The sequence below is a fragment of the Centroberyx gerrardi genome, chromosome 23 (assembly GCF_048128805.1).
Source record: "Centroberyx gerrardi isolate f3 chromosome 23, fCenGer3.hap1.cur.20231027, whole genome shotgun sequence".
Taxonomy (NCBI): domain Eukaryota; kingdom Metazoa; phylum Chordata; class Actinopteri; order Beryciformes; family Berycidae; genus Centroberyx; species Centroberyx gerrardi.
The window spans coordinates 23,102,316-23,129,962 of NC_136019.1; the positions used below are offsets into that span (position 1 = coordinate 23,102,316).

Consider the following 27,647-nt stretch of genomic DNA (forward strand, 5'->3'; position numbering starts at 1 on the left):
TCCTTTGTACGGCAGTTGGATTGTTGATTGCAAGATTTCAAGATTCAAATGTAGTTATCACACTATTGTATTGCACTATCAGTAGGTTTGTAGAGTATTGGTATTATATGTGAACACATGTAGATGAATATGTGTATATATGTAGGTCCATACAGGATGAGTGCCAATGTATGTAGGTTATATGTGTCGTGCATGTATGTATATGATATGTGTGTGTCAACAATTATGTGTTGTATAATATGAATTATTGTATGCTTAAATGTTTTTAATGTGGACTCTTGGAAGATTAGCCAATGGGCTAAAAGAGATCCAAATAAAATCAAAAAAATCGAATCCTTTCTTGGATAATTCTATCAATCTCCTGTTGTCGCCTAGACTTAACTGGTGGTGCAACTACTTTCTTCCTTTTCTCATAAATACCTTGCTATCCCATAATCATAAATAATATCTCCCAGTTTCTCTAGCTTCTTCTCTGCTGTTCCTCTAAGTTTATCAAGAATCCCATCAAATCTGAGTTAATAATTCCCATTCCCTCTTCTCTGCAGCCCAAGGCCATGCTTACTCTAGGTTTTAGCCCACTATCCTTCTCTTTCTTTGGCTGGGTGACCTCACTGCTCTCCTCACTTGGAATTTCAGTGCTATCGTCTGCCTCCTCAGTGACAGGGATACACTGATATCCAGCGAACTTTGGTTTGTTACCTGATGCTGGACTTCACCCGACTGACTTGAATGACTGAAATACTGGTCAATGCGGGGTCCCTGGCCAACCTCTCTCAAGCACTTCTTCCTCCCTTGGTGTATTCTGAGGCCCTTACTAGTAGTTGTCATTTCTAAGCCACAACAACACACCTGATGCTTCTTTCTCTCTGCATCTGAACTGGTTTCCATTGTAGTGCTCTCCCTGCTCATAGTCAAGTCCGTTCCAGGGTCTGTAGCCGTAGTTCCTTAGCCTGGTAAGATCATCCTGATCACGTGACCTCACATTCTGTTTTGCTCCACGGATCAGTCTGGACTTCTAGCCGCCCACATCGATTTCCTGAAATTACAATGTAACCGGGCCAATCAGGGACTGCGTCGTAGTTGATGACGTGAAATACGGGCCACCGCTGGCAAAACAGTAGTGGCGTCTCCCGAAGCAACGAGCGGTAACGTTAACGTTAGTAGAGTAAACACAGCCATAAGTGCAGTTATTGCAGAAATAGACTCAATAACAACAATTAAACAAGAACAAGAGTATGCACTAGCGGAGTTTCTCACCGTTCTTCCGACTGGATTTGAATTTTGATTCAATGATTGGCTGAAGGAATTTGTCTGTCAAGGCAAGTACTCCCGCCCACTGAAATCGATGTGGGCGGCTAGAAGTCCAGACTGATCCGTGGAGCGAAACAGAATGTGAGGTCATGTGATCAGGATGGTCTCACCAGGCTAGTAGTTCCTACCTGTGAGTCTTCTTCCACCCCTGCTCTCGCAGACTATCTGGGTATTCTTCTTGTCTTCCTGTTCATAGCTGATAAGGGTGTAACTATGAGCTAAGTTAGCCCTGGGTACTGCTGCCATGGGTTTCTAACCCATGACGGCCCTAGTGGGGTCTATTTCCTCCTGTCAGCTGTCTTTCCAGGCTGTCACTTGGTTTTTCCCTAGTTGTCAGGTGCTCTATTCACAGCAGTCACTACCCTAGGCTACTTGAAAGCATTTATCAGTACACACATGATGTTAATATCCCTTGTGCCATAATCCAAGGTGAGCACTCATATAGAGGCCCAATCCAGAGTTTAACAGAATGATATACTACCATACCAACAGGTTGAAGCTGGTCTCGCTCATGCCAGTTGGACAGTTCAAATCCTTAGTTGAGGACTTCTTTATTATTGAGTGTTCTTGTTTTACCTACCTGTGGTTATTATTACTTTTAATAATGTTTTCTTATTACTATTAGCCTAACTATTTTATTATTAACATGAGATATGTAAAAAAAAAAAAAAAAAAAAAAGTTTATTTTGTAGCATTAGGACATATTTTCTGCAGTTAGGTATGTTTGTGTGTTAATGAGAGAGAGGTTAGGTGTGTGTGTGTGTATCTGTGTGCATGTGGGTGTTTATCTGTTGTCCACCTTCACTTTATTGTACTGTATTATTGCTACTCTGTAAGCAGGGCACATTTGTAAAAGAGGGCTTGCTCTCAATTTGTTTTCCCTGTGTAAATAAAGTTTACTAACTAATAATTTCAGACCCTGGCTAGTGTGATAGTGAAGGTGTGTGGATGTTCATTTTCCTTGAAAGAACCTGCTGATAATTTAAATAGTTTCACTATCAGAGTTTTAAATACCATTATGTGCTACCTGGTAGTGCCTTCATATCTATTATATTAGAACAGAGGGGCCGTGTTGTTTAGCCATGCTCTCTGGCTGCAGAATTATTTTAAGACAGCGGAAGTCAACAACATCCTCCTCATTTGAGCATTGGCTAGAGCTTATGTCTAATATTGCTAGCTATGAGCAAGTAGCATTCAGAGTTTCAGGGAGACATGATCTTTTTTTGAAAACATGGAGACCTTTTTTAGAGCTTGTTAAAAGCAGATAATGTGTATTATATGCATAACAGAACCCTGTGCTGCTCACTCTTTCTTTGATGCGGAGTCTATTGTTGTCATGTATAGCTATAATACTGCCAAGTCATGTTTTTTTTTTTTTCTTTGATGTGTGTATTTATGTGTATGTATGTGTGCGTGTGTATCTGTGTATATGCATATATGGATATATGTGTGTATGTGTATATATATGCATGTATATATGCATATTTGCATATTAATTCTCTTTTTTTTTTCTCCTTTTATGTCTATGTGAGGTTAGGGATGGAGTGTATGAGGGAGGGGGGTGTGGCCTAAAAAATGTATGTAAAATGTATAAAAAAAAAAAAAAAAGAACAGTGGGGCCATAAATTATATAATCTAACATTATTTCAGTAATTCCACCTCTTTCCCGCTGCCCTCATCCATCCTCAGGTACTGATCGATCTCCCCCACTCACTCTCTCTCTCTCTCTCTCTCTCGCTCTCTGTCTGCCTAAGGTGCTATCGTGGATCCACAGGGAGAACCAGGCAGTGATTGCCCGCTGCAGCCAGCCGCTAGTTGGTATGTCCGGTAAACGGAACAAGGACGACGAGCGCTACCTGGACCTGGTTAGGGAGGCTAACGGCACCGCCAAGCTCACCATTTTCGATGCCCGGCCCAACGTCAACGCTGTGGCCAACAAGGTCAGGAGGAGAGGAATTACTCTTGGGGTCAAAGGTTGAGTATGACAGACACATGAGGGCAGAGTAGGGGACTCGAGTCACATGACATGGGGTGCAGTAGGACAAAGGGGAATGGGTACGGCCGGTCACCTGATTTATAGACTGTCTCCTAGGGGTGTGTATCTCTCCTTCTGAGAGGTAAGGGTAGGTAAATGGTAGCTTGTAAGTAAATTTTAAGCAGCAAACGATTCGATGCGATTCAATTCAGCCCAGTTTCGATGCGATACGATATGAATACGATACGATGTGATTCAATATCATGGAAAAGGTTCCATTTTAATTCTACTACATCCTTGACACTGGTTGCAATAAGAAATCTAGTAGGCAGGCTTAAATCAACAGAATCCAGTTACAGGAGAGAGAAAGATTTACATTTAAATCGTTCCTTTAAATTACCTGATAACATCCTACTGAATCTAATTTGTTGCTGATAGTAAACAAGTACAGATCCTGTACAGGCCCATGGCGCGTGTTGAATTCCACTAGCTGCGGCCACACTGATCCATTGGAAAACGGAAAGAATTATTGATGTATATACTGTATTTCTGTCTGTTGGGCTGTCTTGGAATGTCAACATGCCTACTCCAAGGTAAGCCTAAACTCAATAACATGAACTGGAAACTTAGTTAACATTGATTAATGAAGGACATTTATTTAATCAGATTGTATGAATTATTCCCTTGTTTTGTATTTAGGTCTAATATGAATGTCAGTCGACTCACCAAAATCATCAAAATGACAAGAAAATGATATATGATCAATATTTCCTATCTTTACAATAAACACTACACTTTGCAGTGAAATCAATGAACACTCTTAAAGCTTAATGTCAAAACAAAATATTCCAACTTCACATTAAGTCTAAAATATTTCAACTTAAATACTTTTCCCACTTCACAAAGTGTTCAGTAATAAGACCATCAGATTATCTCTGAATTTCAAATAAGTCCATGTTCACATTCTTGAATAAACAAAAACAATAACTGACACAATAGAAGAAATTTCACTTTTAACTGTGATCACGTATCAGTCCATTTTCCAATGTCCAGTTCAATAAATGATAAAACTTAAACACACCTCCATTTCTGGTATAGAATAATGAATAGTCTGTTGAGATGACTCAGGACGAGATGAGGTGAGATGAGTTGCTGGGAGAAAGTTGTGTGAATGGCAGGGGAATCTCTCTCCTTGTAAATAGTTCTGATGACTTCGATCTCCGGTGTATCTCCCGCGACGCAACGTGCATCTCTCACTGCTATCACTGCCACTGCTATCACTGCCGAAGTCCGCGCACTGGACCAAGCAACCACCGCAGAATACTCTTCAATCCCGAACAGCAACTCTGTTCCAAACCTGTTCAGTGCTCAGTCAGCTTCCTCCAAAAACCCCGGAGTCATCGCCTCTCCTATGGACAACTTCACCACCGTGACTTCAGCTACCCACCAGCACCGCCACCGGAACTCATAATGTCGGACTGAAAACTGTCACATTTTTTGTGACAGTGAAAAAAACTGAATGGTTTCCACGGAACTAGTAAACCCACAGATGGGGGTAAATGAATAGTCCATATCAAAAAATCTGTCTGAGAATAAACTTTGTTCTTCCACAGAACAGCAAATTTTATCTTCTCTTGAAACTCACAGTACTGACGAAGCCTCTGTTGCTTTCAGTCTATGACCATTTCCAAAACACTAATCCGCCGTTGTTCCACCAGCAAATTATCCACAGCAGCTACGAAGCAAGTACTTTGTCACTTAAACTTGTCCGTAAAAACAACAGTCCACATAACTTCAGCATGGCTTCCCGTTTCGATGTCTCTATTTGAAGGCAATTACTAATTTCACCACGGCACTCAGAAAACTGAGCTTTCTACTCATTCCGCCATTTTCCTCGTCTTCTCTTTCTTCAACTTTTTTAAATTCACTTGAACACATATTATCACTCACATTCGGTTGAAAATAGTAAAGATTGTCTAGTTTCTTCTTTCTCGACATTTTCACAACACAATCTGTCAGCTCCACGGCTCAGATTAAACTGTCTGTGCTTGTCATTTGATTGTGTGTTTGTTTAATGTGTCCCGGCTTCCCGGTTGAGTGGAGTTTTCCGTTTTTAAGCACTGTGATTGGCCCGAAGGTCCAAACACCGCCCAGCCGGGAAACTAGAGGCCATCTCACGAAGCGACATCTCACTAAGCGTTACCTGACTGACTGACTGACTGCCTGACTGCCTGACCTGAATTTGCCGTGTGATGCCCTCGACTGCGCCGTGGGAAAAGTGTGAAAATCAGTCAACTCAACATAGCCTAATACTTTCAAGCTGGCCACGGTGTTTATTGATAATGCATTGCTGCAGTGTTACATAAGATAAAACAATGTAAACATATACTGTATAACTGCTTAAAAAAAATTATAAAGCTGATCTTTATGCTGGGGCAATGTAAACAGCTGAATGAACAACAACAATAAAAAAAAACTCGGTGCTCTTCTAGGCAAGGGAGCTAATGGGCTATTTTAGGACCACCTGTGGTAATTTCTAATTCCATTGCAAACGATATGCCACTACATTTTTTAAATAAGTTTCTGTTATGATAATAGCGCTAATATCACTGGAACTACCTGCAGATGAAGACTTTCTCCAACAGCAGATCTGTGGTGTTTGGTGTGGGTTGCAGGATTTGTAGCGCTGTCTGTGTGTTTCACGGCTGCTCAGCAGCTTCTGCATACTGCCACACTGTTGTCCAGTCTTCCGACTTTCTCATTCAAGTGGGCACACTTGGGGTTTATAGACGTTTGGTGGTGCATCATATATTTGTTTTTCTCTGTCGTTTGACATTCTCTGATATTTTGTGTTCTCCGTTCGACAACAATGAGGGAAAAAGTTTCTCTTTGTCTGAGCGAGGGAGGGGAGGAGCCGCCTCCCTGCTCACAGACTGACAGGCAGCAGGCAGAAACAGACAAGCCTAGATAGGCAGGGAGAGAAACACACCGTGCAAAACTAAATACATTCAGTGGCCTGCTACAATAATATTTTACGAGATACGCGTCATATAGGGCTTTACCGATACAGAAACGGCCACATCGATTCAGTTGCGATTTGCTCTAAATTTTTGACCGATACAAGCTGTTTGAATCGATGTAGCCGTATCTTAAACAATCAACGATTTCAATCGGTGAATTGTTACACTCCTACTGTCTCCCATGGAATTTTCCAATTGCTATACATGGTTCTGATGTTGACTATAGGTCAACTACATGAGCTGTGCAGTGGCAAATTCTTACAGGCAGTGTGTCCTTTTTCCATAGATGTAAAATAACTTTTTTGGCAATCGCCATTCCATATTGAATGGTTAATTGCTCCCAGTGACTACTGGCCATCAATAACTCAGAAAATCATCAGTAGGTCTGCGTCAAGTAATGTGTCACAGTTATATATCTCTGAGTAGGAGTGGAAGATATCTGACCAGAATTTGAAAAGTTTAGGACATGGCTAAAAGAGGTGACACTTCGCTGCCCAGTAATAGTGTTGGAAGATTGGTAATCCTAAGCCCCATGACTCTGTGTTCAGTATTTAAAAAAAATGATTTAGTCAAAAAGATGGAATAGGTATAAAAACCTACGGAGGGTTACCATTTTTATTGCGTCCAATGTGTGTCAGTTTTTCTAACCTTTCCTTAAAGTTCAATTTATATATGACCTTAGGATCTTTTAGAGCAACTACTCCAAGATATTTCATATCTTTCTTATCTGTAGTGAGGCAGGCCTGAAAACAGGGTCTGTGTTGTCAGTAAGTGGCATGAACTCACTTTTTTGCCAGTTTATGGTGTTACCTGAAAACTGTTGTTTTTAGATGTTTTAGTTACATCCAGTAAGAGGGGAAATGGTAATTAGTGCCAGGAGAGAGGACAACATCCCCTCTCCACCGCCTCCAACAATTTCTGGACAAAACATCAGTAGAGTCTCCACCTTTAAACTGCTCGGAGTTTAGATATCATCTGATTTGTCATGGGATGCCCACGTTAAGTATATGCTCTCAAAGACACGGCCAAGGATCTATTACCTCAGTGTTCCCAAAAGCGCTGGTCTTCCATGTGACGTTCTAAAACAAATATACCTGACCTTCATTCATCCAATCCTTGAGTATGCCAGCCCAGTTTGGGGTGGGCTGACAAAAGGCCTCTCCGAGGAGCTGGATTGGGTACAAAAGCGATGCTGCAGGATTATTGGCATTCCGTCGTCTTCTCTTCCATCCTTGAGTGAAAGGCGTGAGGAGGCCACCCTGCGTACCCTCACCAACATACTCAAGGATAGCTCATCCCCTCTGCATGTTTTTCTGCTTGCAGCCTCAACACCCACTTACTCGCTTCGTCGGCACAGGGAATACGTAGTGCCCACGAGCAGAACCAAAAGACATGAACTCTCTTTTATTCCTCGTGCTCTTAAATTGTTTTTTAAATGACCTATTTAAATGACCTATTTATTTTAGGGTTTATGTTCTTAATTTTATGCTTCTGCTTATGATGTTGATCGTTGTAATGTCTGACGCATTTCAGGATTCACTGTTTAAAAACTGTGTTTTTATGCTGTTGTACCCTGCCTTGTCAAACTTTAATAAATGAAACTTGAGGGGAACAGACTGTTCTGGGTTTGCAAGGTATATGGCTACACCATCTGTATGAAGGGAAATGCAGTGGTCCAGCACCCCAGTTCCTTATGCTAACAGCAAGGGGCTCGATAGCAACAGAGAAAAATAGTGGCGAGAGAAGACATCCTTGCCATGTCCGTGTTATGTAATTGAAATGACATAGATTTGTCTGAATTAGTGATGACTGATGCTATGGGGCAGGCGTATATCATTCAACCCATGAGGTAAATTGGTTGCCTAGTCCAAATTCCTGAATCACTACTAACGTGTCAAATCAACCAAATTTCAGGAATTTCGCCGGGTCAAACTTTTGATTTTGATCATTTTTCTCCTGGTGGAAGATAAATGATGAAGAAAGCCCAAATATAAATAAAGCTCACTGATCATTATTTACTGAGTTTCCCCCAATTTTGTAGAGTGAGGGTCAAAACGATAATTTTTGCCAATGATTTGGAGCAAGTTTAGGGGTCTAAAAGCGACACTGAGAAAGGTAGCAGCTCCACTATTTTTCTTTTACAGAGAGGCTTGTAGGTAGACTACAAGATTCTTGCAGTTTCAGTACTTGATTTTGTGATGTGTGCCTATGGCAGTAGCTGAAAAATGAAAAAAAAAAATTTGATAGATTTTTGTCCAAATCTATCAAAGATACTTTCTGGTTTAAAACAAAAATATCTTCCTGTCTATGCATTTGCAAGGCCCTGGGTGGTTTATTCTCTGAGATAATGGCCTGTGAATATAGCTCCAGAATGAAATTGTCAAATTTGACATGTTTTCAAAGGTCAAAAACCAACTGTGTGACACATGGTAGGAAGCTAGTCTTTTGTGTCCATAAAGAAGAGGTTCTGAAGTAAAAAATAATATAAAAAATGGAAATGTATCTTTTTCCATCATAAAAAAAAATTATGCAAATATTAGGCAAATATGACCAAAAAAAAGGTTTTCGAGGGTCAAAAATACACTACACTGACAATGTGTGACAAACCAATACATTAATTGTTGTGCAGAGGGCCTGTAAATTGAATTAAGAACTGTTCCTCTCATGAAATTCACAGCTGGGGGCAGAAAGTGGCAAAGTCAGGTCACTCACTCATGGACGGTTTGCAGGATCCTGTGCTTCGTCAGATGGTCTCTAGAGGGCGCCATGGGTCTGCACAGGATCTGTGCTTGTTTTTTGTCACATTTGCCCTAATTATTTTTTAATGAAGGAAAAAGAACCTCTTCTTTATGGACACAAAAGACACAAAAGACTTGATGCTTGGGACTTTTTATATTCTGAATTCATAAAAGTTATAGATAAACATGCTCCCTTGAAAACTACCAAAGTCAAGGGAAGGCATCTTCCCTGGATAACCTCTGAACTTATAAGCATTTTCAGGCAGAGAGATAATGCATGGGCCACATTTCGAAAGTCTAAGGATCCTGCTGACTGGGAAAAGTACAGACAGTTGAGAAATACGAGCAAAACTATGACCAGAAATGCCAAATCCAATTATTATAAAGAATCTCTTGCTCAGGACTTTAAAAATCCTAAACAATTTTGGAATAAAATCAAAACTATAATTAATGTATCTGATAAAACTTCACCTAATCAGATAAGAGTTAACAATGTCATATTGCATGATCCACTTTTAGTCACTCAAGCATTTAATCAGCATTTCTCCTCGGTTTGTTCTGCTATAATGCCTGATCCTTCTATTGGTGGTGATTTTAACAATGTACTGTCTAGTCACAGCTCCTTCTCTTTCAGGAGTATAACACCTGTCGAGGTACAGGATGCCATTAATGATCTAAAAGTGAGTAGTGGTCCTGGGTTAGATGGCATTGAAACCAAATTTCTCAAATTATCGTCCCACATTCTCATGTACCCTCTTTGTGATCTTTTTAATATGTCTTTATCTACTTGTGAAATACCTGCCATATGGAAATGTTCACGTATCACTCCCTTGCACAAAGGGGGCGATGTACTTGAACCCAATAATTATAGACCAATTTCAATCATCTGTTCGACTGCAAAAGTATTTGAAAAACTAATTTATGATCAATTGTCATATTATCTCAATAAGTACAATATCTTATCACCTTTTCAATCTGGCTTTCGATCAAATCATTCCACAACTACTGCTTTATTAAATCTTACAAATTATATTTTCTCTGCATCTAACGATAGTAAATTAACAGGTGCAATTTTCATTGATTTGACCAAGGCTTTTGATCTGGTCGATCACTATCTTCTTTTAGATAAACTTTACTCTGTTGGTCTGTCACGTAATGCTTTACTTTGGTTCAGTTCCTATCTTCATAACAGAAAACAATGTGTTGTCATACAAGGAAGCAAAAAATACATTAGTACAACAACGAGGCGTGCCTCAAGGCTCCACTCTTGGTCCACTTCTTTTTTCCATTTTTATTAATGACCTCCCCTCGATTTGTTCTGAATGTTGTGTTCAGCTTTATGCGGATGATACGGTAATATACACATCTAAAACTAATTTAATACAGATTGAAGCAGCTTTGCAGTCTGATTTTAATATCCTACAACACTGGCTCGCAGCTAATAAATTACTACTCAATAAAACTAAATCTCACTATGATTTTTGGTACTCGTCAAAGCATTAAATCCAAATCTAAAGCTTATTCATGTGTTATTGCCCGTTTTGATGGTACGCCACTGCAAAGAGTGGAAAACACCAAATACCTTAATTATATTGTGAAGAAAATGAACTTCGGTATTGGTGTTCTTTACTGTTCCAGAAACTGCTTTTCATTTACTGTTAGAAAGAAGCTTGCGCTACAACTCATCTTACCAATATTGGATTATGCTGATGTTGTATATCAGGCTGCATCCAAAACTAATCTTCTTCCTCTCAATATAGTTTATAATAGACTATGCAGATTTGTTCTTGGCTGTCCTTTCATAACTCATCATTGTACAATGTATGAAACTCTTAATTTGCCCTCTCCTATCATAAGAAGACAGCGACATTGGCTGCAGTTTATTTTTAAATGTATACATTTCAATTACCCTCACTATTTAAAACAGTTAATGGTACCTTTCTCCTCTAATTATCAATTGAGACAATCTATACAGCTCTTTTTTTCTGTTGCTGCAGTCTCTAAGTCAATAGCTAAGAAAGCCTTTATGTTTAAAGCTCCCTCTGATTGGAATAATCTACCTGTAAATATTCGGTCCATATCATCTTTCCACCTGTTCAAAAATACCATGTCTTCTTATTATAGGATCAGTTGTACATGTCCATAATAACACCTCTATAATTATGTTTTATAACTTTATTACTTAATGCTCTCACTGACATTAATACTTTAATACTTTTCTATAATCTATGAATGAATGATCCACTTTCATGCTCTGCTTGGAGTATGATCTCCTGATTTTGTATGTCTTATTATTTGGTATTTGTTTTTTTTTCCTTTTGCTATCGTTTAATTATCTTGTTGTTATTTTTGTTTTTGTTAAATGTTTTTTCTAATTGTGTTTATATTGTATTTTTGTCGTTGAGGACCCCCTTGAAAACGAGATGGTACATCTCAAGGGGTTATTCCTAATAAAGAATTTCCATAAGATTGCAACTGCTACATGCATGTTGCTTTACATGGGTTAGACAAATTAAATGCAGCTCATCGTAGGGAGAAGCAGTTTTGTTTTTTGTTTTGTTTTATTGCGCTCTCCACAAAATCTCTCGCCATATTTGACCATTTGTTGCTATATGGTTTTATCTGGTGTCTAGAGTGTTCCTGTCTGAAGTGATATTATTGCTACCAAAAAGCTTTGAACTCTTAGATGGCGCTTTAATTGTTTCCTCATAATAAATGGTTGCTCTGCATAGTAGGTGGCTGGCTGGTTCTCATTCTCACATAAATGTAGAATATCCATTTAGATCTTGGCTTCATCTTTGGTGATCCCCGCAGACGTGCTCTGAGATGTGCAGTAGTCTCAGAAGTCACTGATATCTTATTGGTTATCCTGGTAACCCAGGAAGTGGTGGGTGCTCCACCATACACATAGTTTTGTCATTACAGGTAGAATATTTTGCATACACCAGGATATACGTAGTAAGCAGTATCTTGCCTTTGTGTACATCTCTAGGGGCTGTTGACACACACTAGAGGGAGTGATGTGTCTATTCTCTAGAGGAAACTCAATTCCTGCCCTGTAGTACTATAGATGAGAACGGTGTTGAAGGATGTGTTGTATGCAAAATGCTTACACATAACTATAGTTTACTCGGGTAGCATGGTTAATCCCTATTCTTGGTAGGAATCAGGAAGGCCGAACACATACTAGTGACTTGTTGGAACTGGGGCATTATTGCAATGCTCCCACACCTTATTTATCATGTGCTATGTATTCTATGCGTTATGCTGAGTAGGACCATATCGCCAAGTCAAACTGTATTACCATCTCTATTTGCTTAAATGGTTAAGCTGTGACATGAGTGATTCCTGACAGAACTGATAATTATGATTTTTCATACCATAGCCTGCCAACATCGGTGGATTTGCTGCTATGTTTACCGCTTGTGTTGATATACTTCCACAATTTGTGATAGAGCCTACCAAAATTCCCACCACTAGGAGGTTGTTGTGAACACTTTTTCAGTCAGCAGTTTGTATTTAGAGAACATCTGATGAACACAGTATCAACGGTCTAGTTGCCATAAACTCATATCTAATACTGCAATATTCACAAGTTTCAGTCAATGGATAATCAATGGATAATGCATGTAGGAAGGTCCCATTGCAATGTGAGTGTTATTGTGATGAAAGGATGGTTTTGGGTTTTTTTTTAATTTTATTTTTTAATATTTTTTCCCAGTTTTGTTGTTGCCAATTCCTGATGTGTTCCCCGTCGTTGAATGACCCCCTATTGGCCAGGGAGAGCGTAACTCGTGCAGAGGTTCATGCTATCTCCCACACATACCCGGCTGCCAAAATCTTTGATGTTGCAGGATGACAGGTTGCCAAAACTATGTCAAATAAACTGGTTTGCTTGTATCTGGGTGTTCATTAAGATGGACTGACAGCCTTTTGCATTCCCTGGACACCTGTAGGCTCTTGCTAGTTGTCTCCTTGGTTGTTTTCTGGTGTCTGAAGAAGTACCAGAGTACAGATAAACAAGCCAGGGCTGGACACAACAGCAGCCTAGGTGTTGTGAAGTATGCTCACTGCTCAAGCATGTGTCCACTCAAAATTACTCATATCTTTGTCCAGAGGAACATATTGTTGGAGAGAAAAGCTCTTTGCGTTTAATAACGGTTTGCGTTTAATATTTACTATTGTTAATAGTATTATTATTATTACTACCTCACCTATTTCCCCTCGGTAATTCTCGTCATAAGTATGTGTATCCTGTGGGTTTTAATTTGAATTTTGTCATGTGTATGTGTATCCATGTTCACTATTATCCCTGCCATGTCATGTGTATCCATATGGGTATGTCTCTATGTGGGCATATCAGTGCAAATGTATGTGTGGTTATGCTTGTGTGTGTGTACATTCTTAAATGCTTTTATTTTGCTGTTAAGTGTGCAGAGACCCCTTGGGGGTGATGTTGCACTATAAATAAAATAAAAACTGAAACTGATGATGGGACTACAGCACTACTCAAATGTGTCAGGAACTGTTACTGTTTTAGAATATAATAGCCAAGGTTTGATGCCACCTGACCTTGGACCTTTAACATCTTTGCAATCCCCAGGCCACGGGAGGAGGCTATGAGGGTGATGAGTACCAGAATGCAGAGCTGGTCTTCCTGGATATCCACAACATCCATGTTATGAGGGAATCCCTGAAGAAGCTCAAAGACATTGTCTACCCCAATGTGGAGGAATCCCATTGGCTTTCCAGCCTAGAGTCTACACACTGGCTAGAACATATTAAGGTAAGGAAGTGTGTGTGCATGTGTGTATGTTGTAAATGAATCTAAGTGTACAGTATCATATTTATTTCATGTGTCATGCCTCTATGAGCTCTCATTTGAGTTATTTATTTATGCCCTCAGGATTCAGGACATAAATAATGCAAAAGCAGTTGCTTGCGCATACTTATCTTTCTAGTGACAAATCTGCTATGTGAAAAGAATCTATCTCATTCTAAATGCAATATAACACTGTCAGATGCCTTGTGTTAAAACCCCAGCACCTCCTCTACATTATATCATTGTATATGTGTAGCTGGTGTTGTCAGGAGCCATCCAGGTAGCAGACAAAGTGTCCAGTGGGAACTCAGTGGTGGTTCACTGTAGTGATGGCTGGGACCGAACCGCTCAGCTCACCTCTTTGGCCATGCTGATGCTGGACAGTCACTACCGCACTCTCAGAGGATTCCAGGTCAGTAGCAGGACAGACACGATTACATTATGAAACTAACTGCTTATACACACTGCAGGGAACATGTTGATGGGTCATTTAATTCTGACCAATTGTTGGCAGTGTGAGAGTATGTGTTGGTCTCGTGCAGCTGCAAAGTCTTGACCAAGAAAAATAAGCTATGTAATCATACAAATCATGTATTTTGATGAGTTAACATATCTCGCTAGCAAGCGCTAATTAGGTAGCATTAAAGCCCCTGCGTGTAGAATATTAAATTCAATATTTCATTCTCAAATGAATTTTGATAGCATAGTATAATGGTACACATCTGGTACACACATTCTATGTGTTTACTCTGTGAGTTCTGGGATACGATTTGGCGTGAAATGTGCATGACTGACTTACGGCACAAAGGAGGGGCCTCAACCAAAACGGACTCTACTTCTTTGTAGCATGAAAGTGTATTATATTAAGAGTATTATATTATAGGCGAACAAGACAGACAAGTAAAAATGCTGTCCAGGCTACTTCTACGGCTAGACTGAAACAGGATGATGATCAGGTGCAGGTTGGTCGCAGGAATAAGACAGTCCATATAAAGAAATTATCCAACCGCATACTGTTAGACTTCGTTGTTAACAATGAAGTAAATATTATTATTATTATTATTATTATTATTATTATATTATCTTGCACCAATGATGCAGTCCCCCCAGACCAGGGGTGTCAAACTCAATCCATGAATGGGCCATATTGAAAACTCATGACAAATTTGCGGGCCAGATAAGAGCCATATTTATTTATCTTAACACTTCTTAAACCACATGAATAATTGCAACAAAATATGCCTGGCTATTTCAAAACTCAAACAATAACCACATATGGGATGGCTGCACTTGAAGCTTAAAGAAAAAAAAATCATAGAATAAAAATAAATTTTTTTCAATCTCTTTACATGCCTCGGTAGGTTTGCAGGTCTATTGGACTCACCTATTTGTCACCTATTTGTCACCTATTTGCTAGACACCTGGCATCTTTTTTTGGCTGCAAGTCCATCGATGTTTGGAGTCATTTTCTGAGCTGTTGAAATTCTCAGTATGGAGTGCAGGTGTCTGTCAGTGAGACGTGTTCTGTGTGATGTTTTATTTATCTTCATGACAGCTGCTCACACAGGTACGTGCTACCAAACATACACAGCATACGGGCAGCATGCAGGCGGAGTTCGGGCATCGTTTCTGGGATAAAACGGGGGAACTCACTTACCCTGACAGAATTGTACTTGGCCCTGAGTGTGCTGTTACACTGGAGTTCGATCAACTCCATTTGCATGTTCATTGGTGTGCTGTCCACATCAGCTGCAAACGGATTACTGAACAGTTTCGAAATTGAATTTCTGAACCTCAAAGTCGGAGTTGCCATGCTGCATTTGATAAAAAAAACAAAAAACCCGTGTCAGTAGGAGGAGGGGGCGTGTAACTGTAGCGCAACACGCTGCAGTGCATGTTGGGGATTGGAGTGTAGCGTTTGAATTACAGAAACGGGCCAATATTAATAGAAAATCAAAATCATCTCCCGGGCTGGATAGCATTGTGCCACGGGCCTAATCTGGCCCGCAGGCCTTGAGTTTGACATATGTGCCCCAGACCATCAATAACAAACATGCTGCACTGGATTCACCTGTAATTATACCACCTCCCTTGGGCCAATCAATATAATTCTGAAAATGCATGGTGAGATGCATCATTTTCCCAAGTGTCTTCAAAATCTGGTCTGGTCAGCGGAGTCTGACTGAGACCGAGCAACAGTCTGATCGATAGTCCCCCAGTGTCCATTGTGGGGAGACCTAGGGATATCCTAGATGAAAAACTGAAACTAGCCAAGGTTTTAAAAAAATAAGCAAAAATTGAAATTGAAAAACTAAATGAAAAATATAAAGGTAAGTGAATTAAAAAACAAAATTGTTTTGGTTTAAGTCTTTATACTATTGATAGACAGGTCCTTTATGTGTAGAGTTTATATGTTCTCCCTGTGTTCGTGTGTGCTTCCTCCGTGTGCTCCGGTTTCCTCCCACAGGTAGGAATGTGAGCGTGAGTGTGATTGTCTATGTGTCTTTGTTTGTCTATGTGTGTTATCCCTGTGATGGACTGGCAAACCTGTCCAGGGTGTTTCCGTGCCTTTCACCCAATGCATGCTGCGATAGGTTCCAGCTCGCAGTGACCCGTAATAGGAATAAGCGGGTATGGACGATGAATGAATCAGTGATATTTGAACTAGAAAATGCAGTGTGAAAACTAACTGAAACTGGATTAACTTAAACAAAACCAAATGAAAGGGGGAAACATATTTGAAAATAAAATGTGTATGTGTATTGTTAAGTGTTTAGTTGTGTGCTGTCATTCATTTAGTAAGAGAAGGTGTCACTTATTACTAATGTAGGATATCTGGTTTTAGATTGAAACTATTCAGCTGTCCTCCACACATCTGTGTGAGACTGGACAAGTGGACAGAAAGAAGGAATATAAATACTTTGATTTATTAATCTAACATTTTGTGTGTCTTTGTCCGTTTAGGTGCTGCTTGAAAAGGAGTGGATCAGCTTTGGACACAAGTTTGCCTCAGTAAGAAAATAAAATATTAACAGCTGAGTTTGTGCCTTTGTGACTTGCAATTCCTGCCTTGAGCATGATTTAACTCGGCTTTGTGTGCTTGGATATGAATTCATGTTACATATTGTCAAATATTATAAAGAAATATTGTATCATGACAATGGTTTAGTTTGATATTTTCACATAAAAAACGCCTTAGTGGATTGATAAAAATAGTTCAGCTCCCTGTGACTCATATTTGACTGTGTGTGTTTGTGTGTGTACGTGTATGTGTGTGTGTGTACGTGTGTAGAGGATAGGTCACGGTGACAAGAACCATGCAGATCAGGACAGATCGCCCATCTTTGTTCAGTTCATCGACTGTGTATGGCAGATGACTAAGCAGGTATGTTTAGGCTTTTCACACATCTGAAACATTATGAAACAAATCTCAATATTATTTGGGTGAGTGGTAATAGTAGCTGTACAAAAATTGCCTCACCATTGGAATTCCTTTAGTCCGACAATTATCCATTATCCAGGCATGCCTCCATATGCTTGAGCTAAGAGTGCAGTTTTTATCTCATTCACTAAGAAATTCATGCAAATCATGTGTCACAAACAAGCCCTCAAAAAGAGCATAGTGCAAGCAAATAGTCCTCTTGATCACCACCTGCAAGCGCAAATTGCTTCAGCTTTAAGACTAATCGACTAAGGTAGTAAATATAGTATTCTCTGATCTGAGATTCTAGGATGGAAAACCCGCTCCTCTCCAGCAATGATAGCAGCCATTCTAAATGGCCAAATTCTTTGTCAAAGTATTGATGTTATCTTATATCTTATATATGCATGACCATGAGACTCACAAAAATGTATGTTTTGACCAGCATACAGTATAAGGCAGCTTTCCACTTATTTTACATGGTTAATGAATAGCATGGCTTTCTTGATTGGTCATTTTGGTCATATAGCAAACTCTTGACTCTGCAAACCTTTTGCTGAATCTGGGCCTATGTGTGCTTTAGTTAAACAATCTAAGATGTACAATGACATTTTGTTCGCCATTTAGAAATACTGGCACTAGTGAGTGAAAACAGGGGAAGCAGGGAAAACAGGGGAAGCAGGGAAAACAGGGTCATCACAATTGAAAGCAGAATGGTGCCATTACACTTTTGGTCTATGCTTCTTGGAAAACTCTGTTATTTCAGGCATTCATCTGACACTGAGTACAGTGTCATTCATCTGACACTGAGTACAACATCAGAATAAGCTTCATCAGTCACCAACATCGCAAGCAACTAATAGTAATAGTAACTAAATCCTGATCATAAATTGATACACTTCAAATTTTTACATAGGATATATTTCACTCCAAGGAAACTATATGCCATAATGGCCAGGTTGGCTCCTTTCTACACATGCACTTGGAATGTCCAGGTGTGGTAAAATTTTGGAATCTATCCATCTGAGACTCATCGTATTTGCCATGTTGACTGTGGCAAAGAAAATGTTGGTGGTGGCATCCTGCTCAGACCCTTACCCGTACACAATGGTTATATACTGAATGTTTTTTGATATAATACTACCCAAATATGTAGATTACATGGTGACAAATGGCAAACTATCAATATATGGACCTCTATGGCAGAGAAAGTGAAATGTATGTTACAAATACATATGTAGTTCAAGTTTGTTTATTTATATAGCCCTTTATCACAAGCATGTCTCAAAGGACTTTACAGAGAATGAGATCTAACTGATCAATAATCAACCATAGAACAGAATGATACAGGACATCAGAAGAGCAGACACAAAAAAACGGATATTAGCAAGTCATAATAACATACCTATTCGAAATAGCCTAACCTACCTGGCACCGCCAGTCTTAGACCCTCAATGCATACAAGGAAAAACTCCCAAGAAAAAAAATAAATCTAAACTCTGCTTCCAGTTTATGTTACTACCAGTTATGTTACTTGATTGATATTTAGGGGCCGGCAGCAGCTCTGCTGCCGGTCCCTATTGTGTTTGTATGTATTATTATTAGGGGTCCGAGCACGTAGTGCTGGGAACCCTATTGTTTTTGGTTGGATTATTAGGGGTCCCAGCACGAAGTGCTGGGAACCCTATTGTTTCTGTTCGGATTATTAGTTGTGCTTGCTTCAGCAAGCTCAACTATTGTTATCCCTCTTACTTATTAGTTGGGCTTGCTTAAACTTTAATGCGGCTTGAACTGTTTGAGCTGTCGACGCCGTTCCAACTCTCAAATGTTCAGCACTTTCTGGAATAGCGTGCTATTACTTTTCTAAGCGTTCGGATTTATAGTTTTTTCACAATTTATGTTTAAACATGATATTTTTCCCCATAGAAATGAATGGAGAATGTTCAGCCTGCTAGAGTGGTAATGTCATCACACACTCTAGGGACTCTAGAGGCTGTGATTTTTAACTGCGACCAGCAGCTCTATAGCTCGCTCGGTCGGTCGGTTGGTTGGTTGGTTCACAAAAATTTCCCCACGCATGTATGCATGCGCGTACGTGGTCGCAGCTATTGCGAATTCGCGCTTGTTACTAAATATTCCAAGTTTTGAAACTGTGGTAGCTCCCACATTTTTCACCCTACATAAACATATTACACATCAAACTGTTCTGCTACTTCTTGTGCCACTCACAATGCCAATATCTAAGTCATAGCATTTATAGTTCTTGAGTTACGAACGTTTGTTTAACACAAAGTGCAAAACTGTGTTTTACGGCACTTTTCTCTCATTTGAGCAGCTGTGTCCTGTACAGATTTTTAAACTGCCACTATACCCCCAATTTTCATACAACATACATATATTTTACATCAAACTGTTCACACATCTTCTTCTCTCTCACAGAATGTAAATATCTAAGTGATAGCGTTTATAGTTTTTGAGTTAGGAATGTTTGTTCAACACTATAGTGCAATAGTATTTGTGTCGATTTTCAACAGATTTTTTCCTTTTAACTGTAGTCATTTCCACAAATTTAAAACTACATAGACATATTACACACCAAATTTTGTCTCTGAGAATGTAAATATCTAAGTGATAGCATGTCTAGTTTTTGAGCTGTGTTTGTTTCCACTTTCAAAACAAATTCTCAGTGTCCACACAGCCTTTTTTTTCCTTCTGTAGAGAGTGTGTGATTAAGAATCAAGTACACCTGGTGACTGGTGGGAGACAGGGAAAGAGGCAGAGAGAGACACACATCTCTACAATGACTGATTCTACTTCCATTACACACCCACTACTACTACTACTACTACTACTAATACTACTACTACTACTGCTACTTCTAATACTGCTACAATTAGTACTGCTACTACTACTTCGAATACTGCTGCTACTACTACTTCTAATACTGCGACTACTACTACTGCTACTACTACTACTACTTCTTCTAACAGGGGGTTCCCCAAATTTTTGAGTAGCCAGCCAGATGGGAAAAGTAACCGGCTAAGGGATGTTTGTGGCGGCAAGATACATTTTTCCGGTGATGCCACTTCTTACCAAACCTTAAATATGTTTATGAATGCATGACAATTAAAATAACATGAATAAACATTTTTATTAAAGGCTCAATGCTCAATTGAAAAATAAACGGATAATCTTTATTAATTGTGAATGTTTAATGTACTTTCTTGAGTCAGTGCAGAAATGCAATTTTTAATTGTAGGAAATAAGTAGGCTAAAACAAAAATATTATAACAAATAGCTTCTCAGAGCAATATTGGATCTCTCTCCTGAGTACTACTGCACTCACAGAACTGAGATCCAATAATTATGGAAACATAAATCAGTTTAAATAATGAGGAAATGCCCCAATTTTACATGGTCATAACACGCATACTGGGGCTTTAACAAACCCTCCTAAAACAGAAGCCCCTATGATCTTTCCCTGTTCCTCCCTTTACTTCTCCCATTTCTATTTTGAATATTGGCAAAATGGAGTGTGCAAGTGGGACTTGACAGGATTGGTTAAACTTGGGTGGCAACATCAAAATCAAGGACCAAAATGGCTCGCGCAGATTAACATGACGTTGTTCAGTCAATAGCTTCTTTAGACACCCCCCCAATTCCAGAAATGGCTACATACTCACTGCAACTAAATAGGGTTGTCACTCCTCATTGGAGCGCTTAAGTTGACACACAGTTCAGTTATTAAGGAGAGTGACAACCGCATTCTACAACCGAACTCACTACCTGAAAAAATCAGGTATTGACACTGAATTTGAGAGCGGTTTCGGTTAGTCCGGGTAGGGTGTAGCAGAACTGGACTGGACAACCTTTTGTTTTGTGACGTAAGGTGAAACACTCGTTACGTTACGTAATTTGAAAGAGACGGAGGTAAGTGTTGTGAGACATTCTCAAATTTTCTATCAGTCTGTTTCCTCAACATTGCGGTTGTTCCTACCAGTTCTGCGGTGCGCAAATGTTGTGGTTAAAGAAAGGCGGATATTCATTTCATGTCTGTGCGGTGAAAATGAGAATCAAGGGAAATTTCAAGGGAGGAAATTCATGAAAGTTGGGGGGGACACCAAAAGGTTTCTCAAGAGAATTACTGTTGTATTAAATGTATATAGAGGTCCATTATGAAACATTTCCATAAGCACTTCATTCCTTTCTTATGAAGATTTTATCAAATTGCCTTTGATATTACTGGGGTCTTTCTACTTGGCGTTTCGGTGCACTGAAAAATGATCGGATGTCTGTTTTTCTTTTCTCTGCCATTTTAACTGACCTGGCTGGCTGACAAATACACACACACACACACACACACACACACACACACACACACACAGCATGCAGGTTATTTACAGTAGTAGGTGAGATGCAACACCCATTAACTGAACTAAAGCTAATATATGCCTAATTAGATTTAGTTTTCCCGAAAAAGCAGATCTCTAATGTTTTGCTGTCAATGTGTAAAAGTCCAGAACGCTATGAAGCCTGCCAGAAACTTACTTATATTTTAACATAATGTTTGTTGTAATTATGACTTTTTTTATTAATTAAGTCTTCATTTATTTCCAAAATTATGAACAAAATAACATAGTGGCAGCCATTTTACATGCAGTAAGAAAAAAATAATATACTTAGAACCTAATTACATAGGGTAAGTTAATCTTAAATATTATATTATAGAAATATTACTGTTACCATCTACAAAAGATAAAGTATTTTGGTATGAAATCCCGCATTTTAATTTAACCAAGTATCCTGTATCATAAATACATGTCTGGCATTTGTAACAAACCAAACCGCTTGAAAATCGGTCGAAAATTCAGCGAGTTATGACGATTTTAATTGTGGATAGACCTCCTGCCTCCATACACATACATGCATTAGGAGACGCGGCTCGTGCCAACACGCTGACGCACGAGATTCAACCGCGAGGTAACGGAACAAAATGTAGTCTGGTTACAACTGTGAATGTGTTTTATTCTGTTGAGTGGTAGAAGTAAAGAAAAATGTCTGACACATCCTTTGTTTTAAGTTAACCTCAGCTTCTTACTGGAGGTCTGCCACCACTGACACACTTCCAGAGATCCTCCACACACACTCGTACTGAGGGCTAATGTGTGTGTGTGGGGGTTCGGGGAGGCAGGTAGGCAGTGGACCAAACCACTGTGAGGCGTATGAGAGGGGGACTCAATCTTTCGAAACTTAAAAACGCATTGTTTTGCGTCTATAATTAGCACAAGTGATTTCAATGCATATTATTATATTATTTAAAATTATATAGTTATGTTTACAATGATATATTGAGGGGGACAACTCTCTGTTAGTCCCAGGAAGGGGGGGTCCGGACCCCCCTGTCCCCCCCGTGATTTCCGCCCCTGAATCTGACGCCGCTGTCAGTGGCGGTTTATTAAGACCTTATGGATAAATTGACACCTCTGGTTACTGGTGTCAAGTAAACCTAAAATACAGGCAATGGTAGCCGCCATATTGATCTGAAGTAAACGTTACTATGGTTACAGACATTACTTACAGCCATCGCGAGATCGTAGGAGTGGAGTGACTCCCGTACATACACAGTACATACGCAGTAATGTTACTCCGGTCTGCTCCAGTGTGTACCATACATATGCGCATTCACTCAATTCGGTTGTCACTACCAAATTCTGGCTGTGTGTACGTAGCCTTAGTGACATTCAGTTATAAAAGTAGCCGGCCAGACAGAGGTGGGTAGACGGCTAAATAGCCGGCAGCCGGCGCTTGGGGAACCCCCTGTTCTAATAGGCGCTTGGGGAACCCCCTGTTCTAATACTACTACTACTGCTTCTAAAACTGCTACTACTACTACTACTTCTAATACTGCTGCTACTACTACTGCTACTACTACTACTTCTACTACTGCTACTACTTCTAATACTGCTGCTACTACAACTACTACTACTGCTACTGCTGCTACTACTACTACTACGTCTAATACTGCTACTACTACTACTACTTCTAATACTGCTGCTACTACTACTACTACTACATCTAATACTGCTACTACTACTACTACTACTACTACTTCTAATACTGCTGCTGCTACTACTACTACTACGTCTAATACTGCTGCTACTACTACTACTGCTACTACTACTACTACTGCTACTACTACTACTGCTACTACTTCTAAAACTGCTACTACTACTACTACTACTACTTCTAATACTGCTGCTACTACTACTACTGCTACTACTACTACTACTGCTACTACTACTACAACAACTACTACTACTACTACTGCTAATACTGCTGCTACTACTACTACTACTACGTCTAATACTGCTACTACTACTACTACTACTTATAATACTGCTGCTACTACTACTACTACTACTAGTACTACTACTTCTAATAGTGGTACTACTTCTAATACTACTACTACTGCCAGTAGCCTGCTACTACTTCTACTGTTAGTACTACAACTACTACTGCAAATAATACCACTATTACTACTACTTATTGTAGCTAATTGCAACAACTCAACTCTCGCAAGACTTGAGTGAGACTTGGTTACACACAGATCAAGCGAAAGGTAAAGAAAAATGTTTCATTTCTCCGTAGGGTCCTTTCCATAATGTTGTCAGACACTTATAATAACAATCTGAGCCTGTCAGTGGCAAAAACAAGCACTTTTAGTGGACGTACATTGACGGTGTGATTTGCCCCGTTGAATTGGCTGCCGGCTGAAGTGATCTCGCTCAATACTGGACCAATTTCAAAAATTGTTGTCCTCTTTAGTCACTTATACACAAAAAGATGGGAAAATAGTTTCCAGGTTGAAAAATACCTAAGTTACCCTTTAAGAATGTGAGCACACACACACGCACACTCTCTGCGGGGAGTAGGCGTAATGACTTGAATTGTACAGTAGCTTTTAAATGGGCAAAGGAAGGGGCATTTTCACATTTTAAATTATAATATACTGTAACTCTTCCAGTTAAGCAAAAAAGGGAACAAGAATCAGGTGACAGTGCATTCCCAGTAGAAAGTAGTAGTACAGCGCACTCAAATGGGCCAAAACCAGCACAGGAATGAACTGGGAAATGTTGGCTGTGTTGAAGCACTAAATACATTTTAAATCAACTTGAATGTAATTTTTGTTCTTCTACATTTGAATTTTAGCATTTTCCACAGAAATGTGTTAGTCAATGAAGTACTGTAGCTATACCAGTAAATACAGAGAGGAAGGCAATGCAAAAGTCATTTGCAATGGCATGAAGGAAATAATTTCAGGTAGTCCTTGCTGACAGAGCAATTTATCAATGCACAGGATATGATGTTAATATCCCTTGTGCCATAATCCAAGGTGAGCATTCATATAGAGGCCCAATTCAGAGTTTAACAGAATGATATACTACCATACCAATGAGTACCATAGAAAACATCAGGCTACACCGTCATAAATCTATAGCACCATAAGACAGGCAGCAACATTCACCAGCTACCTACTCTAGTTACAGGGTGAGTGAGTATAACCACAACATTTAGACAAGCTATGCAGATATTATGGCTTTAATGTTAGCTGAAGTTGTAACATTTTACTCAAACGATGTGCTATCCTCTTCCAAGATATGCTCCTCGTTGGTTGCAAAATTGCTTTAGTCCATTAGATGCCACAATTAGAACCTGTGTACAACAGGGCTTTGGTCTCAATGAGAATATACTAAGTACTATAAACTAAAAGTTTGGGATTTATTTAGGGTTTTACCACCACAGTGAGATGATCTTTTGTAAAGGCTATCTATGGTTGTCAAGACCTGCGAGAAACACTGACAGTGTTGCACTAGGGTAGGTAGAAAGGTAGCAGATCCACAGTGATTGTCTGGAAGAGGGGGATGAGATTGGGTCAAGAGGTCAGCAGGTGGGTCGACTGTCGGAGATGAGTTTGAGGACTCAAGATAGGAGATAGAAACAACAAGCCAGAGTCGGAGACTTTAAATCTATGTTCAGACTCACATGTTTAATGGCTTGACTTCTACAGACCAAGCCATTATGATTAGTGTTAATGGTTGACATCTTTCTATAGTCCAGCAATTATGCTTAGTAGTTATGGTTGACATCTTTCTATAGACCCAGCCATTATGATTAGTGGTTTTGGTTTACATCTTTCTACGGTCCAACCATTATGATTACTGGTTATAGTTGACGTCTTTCTATAGACCCAGCCATTATGATTAGGAGGTTAGAGAAAAGTTTCTGAGGGCTTGAAGCGGTGGATTGGATTTTAGAGTGGATTTGTAGACTGATTTTCAAGTGGTTGAAAATAATGTAAATTTAGTTTTATCAGTGCTAAATTTAAAGAAAATCCTACACCAGCTCCTTTTAAAGCCCCTCTCCAGAATGTATTCAACCATTGTTAACTTTTAGGTATATAGGTATATCACATAAACTCTTGGTTAACTGCCACATACTGTTGGTACTCTGTAAAAACGAGTAAGACGAGAACAATGCAGCAGAATTGAAATCACATCGTGAAAGTATCAAAACGCACAGTAGCCAACTAAATCCACACAATCCATATTAGAAAACCGTGCCTCTAAACGAGCCGTTTGGACTTCCGTAACTTTGTGGGGTCATAAAATTATCATTTTTGTAAGAAATAATAGACTAACAAAGCATTTTTTTCAAAGCGGTTGAGCGGTTGTCATTATTTATTACCGCAGTGTTTTCCCTATCTGTCGCTGTCTGTAGCTGCCGTGTCTGTGGTGTCTCGCGTCTCACTCTTGAAACGGTTAGCCAATCAAAACAGAGGGGTCGTTAATATTAATGAGCCTTAAAGACACCAACAGAAACAGCCTGTTCTTGGCAAGGCTCAGAGAGATGCTTGAAAATGAACGTGTAAAATGGATTGAGAGTGTTTTTGGTACATGACACCACACAAACAGCTTTGAATGGACCTCAAGACATAAAATAAAACACTGGAAAGTGTAGAATATGGTACCTTTAACTGTACTCTCCTCTCATTTCAGTTTCCCACAGCGTTTGAGTTTAATGAGCGCCTCCTGCTGACCATTCTGGATCATCTCTACAGCTGCCGCTTTGGAACTTTCCTCTACAACTGTGAGAGTGCACGAGACCAGCACGTAAGACACACACACACACACACTGCTGCTCAGTCAACCTTCCGTACAACTACATGCATCTCTCTCTCACCTCCTTGAAGACATTTTAACATCCACAACACTTTTGCTTACTTGGTGACTTTGTGGCTAGATTTATCAACTTTTCAGACCCCCTTGAAGACTTTATTTCTCAAAAACAACTAATAAATATAGCAAATATAGCTGCAAGAGGCAATTGGCGTGGTCTTAGCACCTGATGACCTCAGGGGTAAATGTGTGATGTGGACCAATGTGCAAGTGTGATCCCTGTGGCATGTTTGGTCTCTGAATGAAAGAATTGTAATTCTGCAATTTACAGTGACTGAGTTATGGGCATTTAAATTCATTTTGCCCCCTATGGGCAAGATGAGACCAAATTTTTACCTCAGAGTAGATACCTGCAAAAGTGTACCAAATTTGGTTGATAGTACAATGAGTTCATGAGTTATGGCAATTTTTGTAAAATAGGCCCTGCCCACCACATTTGACCAAAATGTGGAAGCAAATTAAATCAAAACAGTATGGAATATCAAAATCTTTTGATAACTTTTAATAAAGGGCGTCCAGAGATCATGCACACCAAATTTGGAGATGATTGCCTCAACAGTCTAGGAGGAGTTCGCAAAAATAGGTTTTTGAGAAAATTAAAAATGGCGGAAAATCTAGTTAGACGGAAATGGGCGGGGCCTATATGGATAGATGCGTAATGACCCAAGGAATCCAGTGGAAAAATGTGGAGAATTTTGATTCTATGCCTTACGGTTCAGAAGTTATTGGCCAAAATGCAAAACTGGTTGTTATAGCGCCACCTAGATTGGTGTGATTTTCTTTGCCTGAGTAGCGGCTGAGACTTTGAACGTATCTGCCAAGTTTGGGACCTGTAGTCCTTACGGTTTATGAGACCCAGATACTTTTATGGCTGAGGCGGAATAATAATAATATTAATAATAATAGTAGTCATCAGAACAAAAACAATAGGGTTCCAAGCACCCTAAATATGGCCGCAGGCGGCAATGATGGGGTCCAAGCTCCTGGTGACCTCTGGGTTAAATGTGAGATGTAGACACCAAATGTTGCAAATTTCCTCAGAGTAGATAAGTGCACAAGTGTACCAGATTCAGTGAAGATTGCACAAAGCGTTCATGAGTTATCTGCCAAGTTTGGGACCTGTA

General features: G+C 39.5%; 1 protein-coding gene across 2 annotated transcripts in view; it reads left to right on the forward strand.

The window, feature by feature from the left end:
* mtm1 (myotubularin 1) overlaps nucleotides 1-27,647 on the forward strand; it is a 171,275-nt gene that overhangs the window by 112,727 nt on the left and 30,901 nt on the right. For both annotated transcript variants that reach the window (XM_078291627.1, XM_078291628.1), the window contains exons 9-14: nucleotides 3,066-3,251; nucleotides 13,648-13,830; nucleotides 14,123-14,278; nucleotides 16,831-16,878; nucleotides 17,159-17,251; nucleotides 26,344-26,457. In XM_078291627.1, coding sequence (XP_078147753.1) covers nucleotides 3,066-3,251; nucleotides 13,648-13,830; nucleotides 14,123-14,278; nucleotides 16,831-16,878; nucleotides 17,159-17,251; nucleotides 26,344-26,457 — 780 coding nt within the window. The remainder of the gene's footprint in view (nucleotides 1-3,065; nucleotides 3,252-13,647; nucleotides 13,831-14,122; nucleotides 14,279-16,830; nucleotides 16,879-17,158; nucleotides 17,252-26,343; nucleotides 26,458-27,647) is intronic.